Genomic DNA, 12,937 nt, shown 5'->3' with positions numbered 1-12,937 from the left:
CTGCTTCTACTAAAATGAAGGGGAAGAAAGGCTTTGGGCCCACTTAAAAGGGTTGGTCCGGTTGGACCGACAGCCCGGTTCGGGTCCAGTTCAACTGGTTCGGTCTATTCGGTCTAATTTTGGACCGTTTTCTTCGAAATTAGTGTCAAAATTCTTGTTTCGATGAGCTCTATCCTAATTTGATATAATATTCATGTTTCTAATATTTCTTATTAAAAACTAATTTATTGACTAATTATCTACTAATTTAACCGGGGTTTACATCCTACCCACCTAATAAATAATTTTGTCCTCAAAATTCAAATTCAGTTACCTGAAAAGAGATGTGGGTAGTCTTTTCGCATATCTGATTCGAGCTCCCAGGTATGTTCCTCGATACCAGCTCGACTCCAAGCTATTTTTACCAATGATACTTCCTTTCCGCGTAATCGTTTAATGTTAGTATTATCAATTTTCACTGGAATTACTGGAAGTGTTAGATCTTCTCTTACTTGGATTGGTTCTGGTTCCAGAACATGTCTTGTTTCAGGAGTATACTTCCGAAGCTGTGATACATGAAACATGTCGTGCAAATTTGAAAGATATGGTGGTAAGGCAATTCTATAAGCCACTGGTCCAATTCTCTTCAGGATCTCAAACGGCCCAATATAATGGGGATTCAGTTTCTTAGTCTTAATAGCTCTTCCCACTCCAGTGGTTGGTGTAAACTTCAGAAAGACATGTTCTCTTTCTTCGAATTCCAAAGGCTTTCGCCTCTGGTCAGCATAGCTCTTTTGGTGGCTTTAGGCTATAAGCATTTGACTACGAATCTTCTTTATCTACTCAGTCGTCTCAGCTATCATCTTAGGCCCTAATAGACTCTTTTCTCCAGTTTCATACCAACACAACGAAGATTGACATTTCCTGCCATACAAAGCCTCATATGGAGCCATTCCAATGCTCGCATGATAGCTATTATTATAATCAAATTCTATTAATGGCATATACCGATCCCAGCTTGCTAGCTGGTCCAAAACACAAGCCCTTAGCATATCCTCCAAGGTCTGAATAGTTCTCTCTGACTGACCATATGTCTGAGGATGATACGCAGTACTCTAACTTAACTGAGTCCCAAATGCACACTGAAAAGCTCCCCAGAATCTTGATGTAAAGCGAGGATCCCTGTTAGATATAATGGTAAAAGGCACGCCATGCAACCTGACAATCTCTTTATTATACATTCGAGCTAATTCTTCCATTGTACAACTTATTCGGATAGGAAGAAAATGAGCTGATTTTGTCAGTCGATCCGTCAGTCGATCCACAACCACCCAAATAGTGTCACAACCAGACCGGGTTCTAGGCAAACCTATCACAAAATTCATTGCGATGCTCTCCCATTTCCATTGTGGAATCTCCAAAGGCTGAAGGATCTCTGATGGTCTCTGATACTCAATCTTAACTTTCTAACACGTTAAACATTTAGATACATGCAATGCCACATCATTCTTCATACCTGGCCACTAGAACATCGCTTTCAGATCCTGATACATTTTAGTACTCCCTGGATGAATTGAAAACCCGCTCTTATGAGCCTCCTTCAAGATACTCTGTCGTAGGTCCCCAATATCTGGCACAATAATCCGGTTCTTGAACTTCCACAAACCATCCTGTCCTTCTGACACTCTCCACTGTTTTCCCTGTTCAACTGTTGGTAATACCTTACGTAACGCTTCACTGTCTTGATGAGCCTTCAGAAGTTCTGACTTAAAATCACTTGAAATCTGCAAATGACTCAAACACAAAATTCCAAATTCTTCTCTAATTCCCAAATTCAAACCTTGAAATGCTCTTAGTAACTCTTCTTCCTGTAGCATCATCCAAGCTGCATATAAAGACTTCCGACTCAAGGCGTCCGCCACAACGTTTGCTTTTCCTGGATGATAATTCAATTCAAAATCATAATCTTTCAGAAGCGCCATCCACCTCCTCTGATGCATATTCAACTCTTTCTGCTAAAAAAGATACTTCAAACTCTTATGGTCAGAGAAAATATGAAACTTAACGCCATAAAGATAATGCCTCCAAATCTTTAAAGCAAACACAATAGCAACAAGTTCCAAATCATGTGTCGGATCGTTCATTTCATGCAGTCTTAATTGACGTGAGGCGTATGCTACAACATTCTGGTGCTGCAGTAGAACGCACCCCAAACCCTTCAGCGATGCATCATAGTACACTTCAAACGGCTCACTTGGTTCAGGCAGTACCAACACAGGTGCAGTAGTCAACCTGTGCTTCAATGTTTGGAAACTCTCTTCACACGTTGGAGTCCAGACAAAAGGCGTATCCTTCCTAGTCAATTTAGTTAAAGGTAAGGCGAGCTGTGAAAATTCCTTAATGAATCTCTGATAATACCCCGCCAAACCTAGGAAGCTCCTGATCTCTGTCACTGAAGTTGGTCGCTCCCAATTCATCACTGCTTTTACCTTAACAGGATCCACAGCTATTCCCTGCTTACTCACCACGTGGCCAAGAAACTTTAACTCACTCTTCCAAAACTCACATTTAGATAACTTAGCAAATAACTTTCTGTCTCTCAAAATTTGTATCACAGTTTGCAAGTGATCAGCATGCTCCTCTTCAATCTTAGAATAAACAAGAATATCATCAATGAAGACAATAACAAACTTGTCTAGATACGGTCGGAAAATCCTGTTCATATAATCCATAAATATGGCCGGGGCATTAGTTAACCCGAAAGACATCACTGTATACTCATAATGACCATAACAGGTTTTGAATGCAGTTTTCGGAATATCCTCATCTCTAACCCTTATCTGATGATAACCGGATCATAGGTCAATCTTAGAAAACACACCGGCACCTTGTAACTGATCCATTAGATCATCAATTCTAGGCAACAGATATTTATTCTTCACAGTGATCTTATTCAATTGCCGATAATCAACACACAACCGTATACTCCCATCCTTCTTCTTTACCAGTAACACTGGCGCTCCCCATGGAGAAACACTTGGTCGGATAAAATGCTTACCCAATAGATCTTTCAGCTGAGCTTTCAGTTCAGCCATTTCTAAAGGTGACATTCTATAAGGAGTAATCGAAATCAGACTGGCTCCAGGCACCAACTCAATTGCAAATTTCACTTCCCGGTTAGGTGGAAATTCATTAATATCATCCGAAAACACATCTAAAAATTCACATACAATCGGAATCTGCTCTAAACTCTGATCATCACCTGATACTCCCATAGTTAATAACATAATACCCTGACATTGAGTTCTAGAATAGTTTACTATCATAGAATTCAAATAGTAACTATTCACCACAACCGGTGCTTTTGACCCTTCTGACATAGATTGTACTGACTTCTCAGAACAATCAAGCAAAACATGATTCTTGAATAACCAATCCAATTCCAAGATGAGAACAAGACCAGTCATAAGCAAACAAATCAAATCATGTACAAATTCACGCTGTTGCACTCGAAAGGGAACTGGTGGACATCCTATCCTAGTCACCATAGCTTCATGAGTAGCATTATATACTTTCAAATCATAACCTAAAACCACCATTCTCAATCCTAATTCATTGGCCTTTTCAAATGCAATAAATGAATGAGTTGCTCCTGAAACAAATAAAGCATTTAAGATTTTATCAGCCATTTCATAATTACCTCTAATCAGTGTCTCAGATCCCTCAGCACCTATGCTAGAAGTGGTGTATACTCTCCCTGGCTGTTGCACCCTACCAGTCTCATACTTCTTTTTCTCCAGACAATTAGTGGCTATATGCCCGGGCTATCCACAGGAATAGCATACTCCAAGTCCTAACTTGCACGGAACTCCAGGGTGATACTTTCCGCACCTCTGACAATTTAGATCCTGATGTGGCTGCTTCCCAAACCTTCTTCCCTGATTGACATTAGTATTCGGCCTTCTGTAATTACCCTGGCCCTGAGTCTGCTATGGAACAAAGCATCCACGCTTGAAATACTTACCTCTCGGAGAAAAGTTCCTCCTTGAGGCCTCTGAAAAGGCACCCTCAAACTTCCTTTTTCTGCTGCCGCCTTTCTCACACACTCTTCAGCCACCCTACTCTTATTCACCAATTCAGAAAACACTCTGATCTCCATTGGGGCAACGAAGCTCAGAATATCACTCCAACGACCTCCCTCATATTTAATACACTTCCATTCAGCAAAATCTTCAGGCACACCTTGACAGATACGAGAAAAGCGACATAACTCCTCAAACTGGCAAGTATACTCAGTGACGATCGGATTCTCTATCCGTAAAGAAATATAAAAATATAATCGCGTTGTAAGTATAGCCTCTAAACCAACAAAAAATCCTTTTGTACAAACGTTTTGGATGTCACAAGTAACAAACCCAATAAAATTTATAAACCGAAGTATTCAAACCTCGGGTCATCTTCTCAAGGAATTGCAGGGAGGTGTGTTTTATTATTGATTATGGAAAACAGTATTTTTGGGTTTTAAAAAGGTTTTGAACAAGAAAAATGAATTGAAAAAATTAATAAATTAATAACTAATAAAACCCTTTGAAAGATATAAAAACTGGAAGTTCTATCCTAGTTATCCTTATCAATGGTGATGAGAATTATATTTTTGCTCCCATTAAGTCAACCTCTAACTATGAAGGTAAGTCAAGTGGACTAATCAATCTAACATCTAAAGTCCTAGTCAACTCCTGAGGAAAGACTAGAGTTATAGGAATCTAAATCAATCAGCAAAGATACAATTATCAACCACGATGAGTTTTGATAACTCAAGAGTTACCAATCAATCAACCAAAGCCAAGAATATAAGAAACTAAATAAAAATCATATGTCTGAAATACCTCAATTATCAATAAAAGAAATCACATCTAACATGGGAAAAATTCATAAGTCAAATTGAGAAAATAAATAAAAGGAACATTGAACCTGTGATGAAGAAATAATCCCAATAAGATAAATCCTAATCCTAATCCTAAGAGAGAGGAGAGAACCTCTCTCTCTAAAAACTACATCTAGATCCTAAAACTATGTATGAATGTATGTTGTATTTTGTTCGCCTATGAATGGATGCATTCCCCCACTTTATAACCTCTAATATGTTTTTTCTGGGCCAAGAGCTGGGTCAAAAACAGCCCAGAATTCGCTGGTTTTGAAATCTGCCATGCTGGTTTTTTGTCACTGCGACGCGTCCACGTGGAGCACGCATTCGCGTCGCCTATCTGTATGGCCACTATGATAAATTATTTTTCAAATCGAAGCCCTGGACGTTAGCTTTCCAACACAACTGAAACCGCCACATTTGGACCTCTGTAGCTCAAGTTATGACCGTTTGAGTGCGAAGAGGTCAGGCTGACAGCTTTGGCAATTCCTTCAGTTTCTTGTATTACTTCCACTTTTGCATGCTTCCTTTCCATCCTCTGAGCCATTCCTGCCATGTAATCCTTGAAAACACTTAACACACATATCACGGCATTGAATGGTAATAAGAGAGGATTAAACATAGGAAATTTAAGGCCAAAGAAGCACGTTTTCAATCATCGCACAAAATTAGGAAGGAAAACGTAAACTCATGCAAATCATATGAATAAGTGTATGAAAGATTGATAAAATCCACTCAATTGAACACAAGATAAACTGTAAAATAGTGGTTTATCAATCTCCCCATACTTAAACATTAGCATGTCCTCATGCTAAACTCAAGAGAAACTATAAAGGAGTGAAGAGGAATGATAGAGAGTATGCAATGCAACCTATCTATGTGAATGCAACTACATGTAAAATGTTACTACCTACTTAGTTAAAAGTAAATAAGTTCTCCAAGACAAATATGAATCAAATTCCACTAATTTAAATTACACAATAAAAGACAAGTAAACTTGTAAGAAGATAGCTCATGAAAGCAGGGAACATAGAATCAAGCATTGAACCCTTACTGGTAGTGTATATCACTCTAGTCTCTCAAGTGTATAGGGTAATTCACTCTACTCTTCTCTAATCATGTTTTCTAAACTTTATTCTTCATCTAACCAATCAATAAATATTTAGCATACCAATGCAAACATCATGAGGTCTTTTCAAGGTTGTAATGGGGCTGAGGTAAAGGTAAGGATGTATATATAAGGCTAAGTGAGCTAACAAAGTGAATCCTTGATTAGTCTAAGATCTCACCTAACATACACACTTTATATAATTTCAAAGTTCTTTACCAAGCTACCCAAGTTTTCCCACTTTTGTATTACATGCTCATGCACCAAATTTATTTTTGAATTTTGTCCCATGTGCATTGGTTCTTTTTATTTTGCATTGGGGTGAAATAACTTAATCAATTTAATTCCCTTTTTTCCTATCATCCCATGTTCCCATAAAATTTTCCATACTTAAATTATACACAATATCTATCTTAAGCTTACCAAGGATTCAACTTGGGATTTTTAATTTATTTTTCTGCTTAAGGCTAGTAATGTGGTTATAAAACAGAAGAGGGGGTCAAAAAGGCTCAAGGGGGCTAACAAAGGTGATTGAAAGGGTAGGCTATTTGGGATAAGTGAGCTAATAATCAAATGATGGCCTCAATCATATGCAAGCATGTAAATACACTAAATAATGGATATATATAATGGAACAAAGCAAAGATTGCAATTATAGAGAAGAAAACATACAAGAATAAAAAATTATGGTTAAATAATGTAACCATATAAATAGGCTCAAAATCTCACAGGTTGTGTGTTCTTTGGCTCAAAAACTATGTTCCAAATACAACTTCAAACAAATTTAACACAAAAAATTTTGATTTTAAATTAGTGAAATTTTTCAAAAATAGGGTCTTTAGAAGAAACTTATTATTTTTCAACTAAGTAGAATATGCATAAAATCAAATAAACATGCAATCAAATATCCAAATGCAACAATGAACAAACAAAGAAAATAGAGTATTGGTGTTGAAAAGAAGGTAACTAACCCCTGGAAGTCGGTATCGACCTCTCCACACTTAAAGATTGCACCGTCCTCGGTGCATGCTAAGATGTGCAAGTGGATGGGGTTGTGGTTCCTCAATTGGTGCTCTTTTTGTTCCTTTCCTTGCCGGTGGTTTGGGAGTAGCTTTCTTTCTATCCTTCTTGGTGGCCATCCTGAAAAGGGGAAAAAGAAAGTAACTTTTAAAGCTAAGGGTTAGAGTAAGGAAGAGAATGGGAAAGATGGTAATCAATGCACAATAAAGAAGAATGACGTTAACACATGGTCATGACTACATGTGAAAAGTCATCAATGGAAACATAGCAAGTGCACGTGATGACAGTTAAATGCAAGGTATTTATTGGCATGCCGGCAAAGGCATGAGTAGCATAGATCAAGCATTCAATGTCCAAGTTAGATTACCAAGTCTTTCAAACTAACAATGTGTTTGTAATAACAATTATATTAAATTAATAAAATATAAAAAAGGTTTTTGTGAAATGCAAGCATTTAGAGTAGTAGATTAAAAGAAATCTGAAAATAGTGCACAATGCCATACGGGCTCTTTCACAAACACTTAGCATGCATGGTAAATAAGGTATAGAAAGTATTAAATTGAACATGCAAGCAACTCTATAAAAATAATATATATAATTGTTAAACAATTCCTTAACAATTTACAAGCAAAGTATAGAAAATAATGACCCAAATAAATTTCCAACACTAATTAAAAGAAAAAGAAAGAAAAAGAAAAAGAAGGGAAAGAAAAGATTTAGATTTGGGAAAGAAAAGATAAGATAGTTGGCGGTGATTTGGATAAGCTGTGCGGCGCAGGTGACGCGGACGCATGGAGCACGCGTTCGCGCGGTTGGCATGATTTGTAAGTGACGCGGACGCGTGGGCGACGCGTTCGTGTGATGGGGTTTGTACTTCCAGCACCATTCCAGCCCCACTCCATCACAACTTGCTGCCATACACCCGTTTACGTCGATTTTACAGGGCCACACGTTCGCGTGGGTGACGTGGACGCATGGGAGGCATTTTTTTCACATGACGCGGACGCGTCAACGACGCGGTCGCGTGGGTCAAATTGTGCCAAAGGCACGCCTCCAGCCACACTTTAGCGTGACTCTCTGTTCAATCTTATTTTCTTCCCAACGCACATTTGATGCGGACGCGTCAGCGATGCTATCGCGTCGCGTGCATTTTTTTTTAAATATGCAAAATGCATAATGCAATGCTAATATGAATGTTATGCATGATTCCAGGTTCAATCAAAACTCAAAAACAAACAAAACAAACTAAAATTAAAACTAAAAAAGGGACGATCATACTATGGTGGGTTGTCTCCCACCTAGCACTTTTGGTTAAAGTCCTTAAGTTGGACGTTTGGCGAGTCCTTTGTTATGGTGGCTTGTGCTTGAACTCATCCAGGAATCTCCACCAATGTTTGCAAATCCAATATCCTCTGGGATCCCAAACTAGGCGCAGAAAGCCTTCAAGCAAGTTAAAGCAAGTGACAAGGCCCCATGAGTGTTGATTGTTGGAATGAATTCCGGGGTCCCAAACCTTGCTTTTGCACATGTCTTTGTGTAGATCATCATGATTCCATCTGGGTGGCATGCAATCTAAATTCTCACTGCAGCGATCAAACAACATCCTCGACCCATTCAATTGAGCTCTGCACCAACACTTGTATTCCAGTGTGGAATGCGGAACCTTAATGAACCTTGCCTATCAACTCTTACCACTTATCATCTTCCTCTTACTATTAATGCCACACAGGGCTCTAAGTTGACCATCTGTCTCAAGTAGCCCATATTCAAGTGAGAAATTAAAGGTTAGGGATAGGTATTTTACCCACTTGAATGTTGTGTTGGACAGTAATGGCCTTGGGAGAGGTGTTCCGAATGGACTTGCAAGCTCCACTCCCTTGTGCTCTTCTCTGACAGCTTCCACCTCTTTGCAATCTTCTTTAATATCAGCCTCCTCCTCTTGGTAGATTTCTTCCAATTCAATCTCTTCTTCATTACTCACCAAGGGCATAGGAGGTTGTGCTTCCTCTTCCTTCATCTCCGTGTCAAGTCCAATGGGAGAGGATTCAAATGTAGATAAGAATTTATCAATGATCGAATCCATCTCTTGATCATCCCTTTCAAAGTCTTCAATCATGAGATGCCTTGGAGGTTGTACACCTTCCTCAATATCAGTTTCAAACGTCTTTGAAAGAGGCTCTATAACTTGACTTTCCCATGGAGGGTCAGCATCTCCTAAGTCTTCAACCACTTCTTCCTCTTCAATGGCAGGTGTAGCTTCTTCCAATTGTTCCAATACAAAAGTGTGTTGCTCACTATCCACCAGAGTTTCTAACTTCTCCATCATGCCACGTTCTTCAGTAGATTCTCCATATGAAGCCATGGGGGTTCCTTGAATGTCCGAACGTCGGGAAGGTAATCAATTTATCGCTTGATCCAGTTGTTTAAGTATAAAATTGTACTCCTCCTTGATGGTTTTTTTTCTAGGACAACACCCTTCAACTACTCCTTCATCTGCAAAGGTCTCTTCTACCTTCACTTTTAGTGCCTCCTCTAGCTCCTTATGAAGTATAGAGTCACGAAGATGATCCCTTCTCTCTTGTTCCATGTCAATAGCATCATGATCATGTTGCTCTTGGATTGATGGATGTGGGTGCTCTTCCATGGATGGTGGTGATGGGATGGAAAGATCATTCTGTGGTTGAGGTGGAAGTGCACTGGAGCTTGAGGGTTGAACTTTGGAGGAGGAGGGTTGGTCTATGCAGGATATAAGATTTTGGAGTGTAGAGGTGAGACCAATGAGAGAGGTAAGTGTGCTCTCCATGGAGGTTTGGGGTGGATAGGAGGGTTAATTTTTTTGGAAAATAGGTTCATAATACGAAGGTGGTTCTTTTTGATAAGGATATGGAGATGGTAAATATTGAGGTGGTGGTTCTGGATATGGTTCATATGGTGGTTAGTGTGGTGACTAAGGGTTAGGGTCATATGGAGTTGAATGGTGGGAAGGGACTTGTGAGTATGGTGGTCCAAAGTCATGTTGAGGAGGGAGTTCATAGTCATATGGTGGTGGTTGTTGATAATCAAAAGAGTGCTCACCATAGCTGTTGCCTTGATATGCATCACGAAACGGTTGTTGATAGTCCATTGGAGGTGGTTGTTGCCATGAGGGTTGATCAAATCCTTGTGGCTCCTCCTATCTTTGATTGTTCCATCCTTGATGCATGTTCTCATTGTAATCTCTTCTTCCTGCAACATAATTGTAACCAGACTCATAGCCAAAGGGGTGAGAGTTCATAGTAGTAGGAGAAAATAAAAACAAAAACTAACAAAAAGAAAGTATTCTGAAAAAGATATGATTTTTGAAAAAAAGATAAGATAAGATTTTGAAAAAGATAAGATAAGATTTTGAAAAAGATATGATTTTTGAAAAAAAATTTGATTTTGGAAATTTAAAACTAAGATAAGATAAGATAAAAATTTTAAAATAAAAATCTGAATTTTTTTTTGAAAAATATTTACAATAACCAATAATAAGGCACACGTTTGCAATTCCCCGGCAACGGCGCCATTTTGACGATCGGATTCTCTATCGGTAAAGAAATATAAAAATATAATCGCGTTGTAAGTATAGCTTCTAAACCAACAAAAAATCCTTTTGTACAAACGTTTTGGATGTCACAAGTAACAAACCCAATAAAATTTATAAACCGAAGTATTCAAACCTCGGGTCATCTTCTCAAGGAATTGCAGGGAGGTGTGTTTTATTATTGATTATGGAAAACAGTATTTTTGGGTTTTAAAAAGGTTTTGAACAAGAAAAATGAATTGAAAAAATTAATAAATTAATAACTAATAAAACCCTTTGAAAGATATAAAAACTGGAAGTTCTATCCTAGTTATCCTTATCAATGGTGATGAGAATTATATTTTTGCTCCCATTAAGTCAACCTCTAACTATGAAGGTAAGTCAAGTGGACTAATCAATCTAACATCTAAAGTCCTAGTCAACTCCTGAGGAAAGACTAGAGTTATAGGAATCTAAATCAATCAGCAAAGATACAATTATCAACCACGATGAGTTTTGATAACTCAAGAGTTACCAATCAATCAACCAAAGCCAAGAATATAAGAAACTAAATAAAAATCATATGTCTGAAATACCTCAATTATCAACAAAAGAAATCACATCCAACATGGGAAAAATTCATAAGTCAAATTGAGAAAATAAATAAAAGGAACATTGAACCTGTGATGAAGAAATAATCCCAATAAGATAAATCCTAATCCTAATCCTAAGAGAGAGGAGAGAACCTCTCTCTCTAAAAACTACATCTAGATCCTAAAACTATGTATGAATGTATGTTGTATTTTGTTCCCCTATGAATGGATGCATTCCCCCACTTTATAGCCTCTAATATGTGTTTTCTGGGCCGAGAACTGGGTCAAAAACAGCCCAGAATTCGCTGGTTATGAAATCTGCCACACTGGTTTTTTGTCACTGCGATGCCTCTGCGTAGAGCACGCGTTCGCGTCGCCTAGCTGTACGGCCACTATGGCAAATTAAATGTTAAATCAAAGCCCCAGACGTTAGCTTTCCAACGCAACTAGAACCGCCTTATTTGGATCTCTGTAGCTCAAGTTATGATCGTTTGAGTGTGAAGAGGTCAGGCTGACAGCTTTGGCAATTCCTTCAGTTTCTTGTATTACTTCCACTTTTGCATACTTCCTTTCCATCCTCTGAGCCATTCCTACCCTGTAATCCCTGAAAACACTTAACACACATATCACGGCATCAAATGGTAATAAGAGAGGATTAAACATAGGAAATTTAAGGCCAAAGAAGCATATTTTCAATCATAGCACAAAATCAGGAAGGAAAACGTAAACTCATGCAAATCATATGAATAAGTGTATGAAAGATTAATAAAATCCACTCAATTGAATGCAAGATAAACCATAAAATAGTGGTTTATCACTCAACAACAGTCATCTGTCCCTGTTTTAACTGCATTAATTCAAGTTCCTTAGCATTTCTGGCTGAATTAGGAAAGTATTTCTTATAGAATTCTGTCCGGAAAACCTCCCAAGGAATCGCAGCACCATCAAGCTACAGGATACGTCGTGTTCCCTGCCACCAATACTGAGCTTCACCTTGCAACTGATAAGTTCCAAACTCAACCCATTGCTCTTCAGGAACCTGTTGGGCCTACAATGGCCGTTCCATAGCCTGAATCCAATTATTTGCGTCAGTGGGATTTGAGGTTCCCCTAAAAGTCGGCGGGCAAACTTTCAGAAATGTAGCAAGTGTCATAGGACCGTCCTCATTATTATTGCTCCAATGATTACCCTGGTTTATCTTATTACCTAGTGCATCGGCTGTTGCCTGCATAGCTGCAACCATATTTCCCAGAGGCAGCCATAAAATCTACTGGGTCAGTCCCTATAGGGGCAGAAGTAATGGTGCCTGTTCTACCTCTACCTCGCCCGCGACCGCATCCACGAGTTGACATCTGGTCCCTATATACACCAAACAAGTGATATTAAGTTGATCAGTCTCAATATCGCAGGTCTAATGCTTTAAGTTCCAAATGCATGCTCACAAACGTTTATGCCATATATATCAATCAGATATCCTAATAGCACAGAAACACATATACAGAGAATGCACAGAAGTACAATCAGACCGTCTTTCAGGCTCTATAGGAATGAACTACTGTGATACCATAATGTAACACCCTACCACCCAGAGCTTTATGCTTAAGTCGTAAAGCAGAGGTGGTGTGATATTACGACCTCTAAAATAAAATGTAAATATATAATAGCAGAAGAATTATAATATGCTAGGAGCCTTGAAGAATAGAGGAAATAAAAATTGCAAAAATAAAAGCGCATCGCTCGAGAAACGAGTTAACTTGTGTGCTAAGAAA

At 38.5% G+C, this 12,937-nt stretch overlaps 1 protein-coding gene across 1 annotated transcript; it reads right to left on the bottom strand.

The window, feature by feature from the left end:
* Window positions 1-305: 305 nt before the first annotated feature.
* LOC127742948 (uncharacterized) lies at window positions 306-12,411 on the bottom strand. The gene is made up of 10 exons (XM_052255629.1): window positions 12,298-12,411; window positions 12,162-12,216; window positions 4,004-4,290; window positions 3,680-3,803; window positions 2,861-3,631; window positions 2,015-2,749; window positions 1,575-1,915; window positions 1,311-1,445; window positions 988-1,161; window positions 306-755 (listed from the first exon to the last, which is right to left on the bottom strand). Exons 1-10 carry the CDS (start codon window positions 12,409-12,411, stop codon window positions 306-308), a joined length of 3,186 nt encoding a protein of 1,061 aa, XP_052111589.1.
* Window positions 12,412-12,937: the final 526 nt, after the last annotated feature.

The sequence above is a fragment of the Arachis duranensis genome, chromosome 10 (genome assembly GCF_000817695.3).
Source record: "Arachis duranensis cultivar V14167 chromosome 10, aradu.V14167.gnm2.J7QH, whole genome shotgun sequence".
NCBI classification, from domain to species: domain Eukaryota; kingdom Viridiplantae; phylum Streptophyta; class Magnoliopsida; order Fabales; family Fabaceae; genus Arachis; species Arachis duranensis.
Note: the sequence above shows the minus strand (reverse complement) of the source record. Positions and strands in the feature narration are given on the sequence as shown.

Bases quoted from the DNA above. Each gene is read 5' to 3' on its own strand.
- LOC127742948 (XM_052255629.1), bottom strand. From the start codon at position 12,411: ATGGTTGCAGCTATGCAGGCAACAGCCGATGCACTAGGTAATAAGATA. The intron at 1,446-1,574 runs GCTCATAAGAGC...TTAACGTGTTAG, and splicing joins GACAGAGTATCTTGAAGGAG to AAAGTTAAGATTGAGTATCA. The intron at 756-987 runs GTATATGCCATT...TATGCTGACCAG, and splicing joins CAGCTAGCAAGCTGGGATCG to AGGCGAAAGCCTTTGGAATT.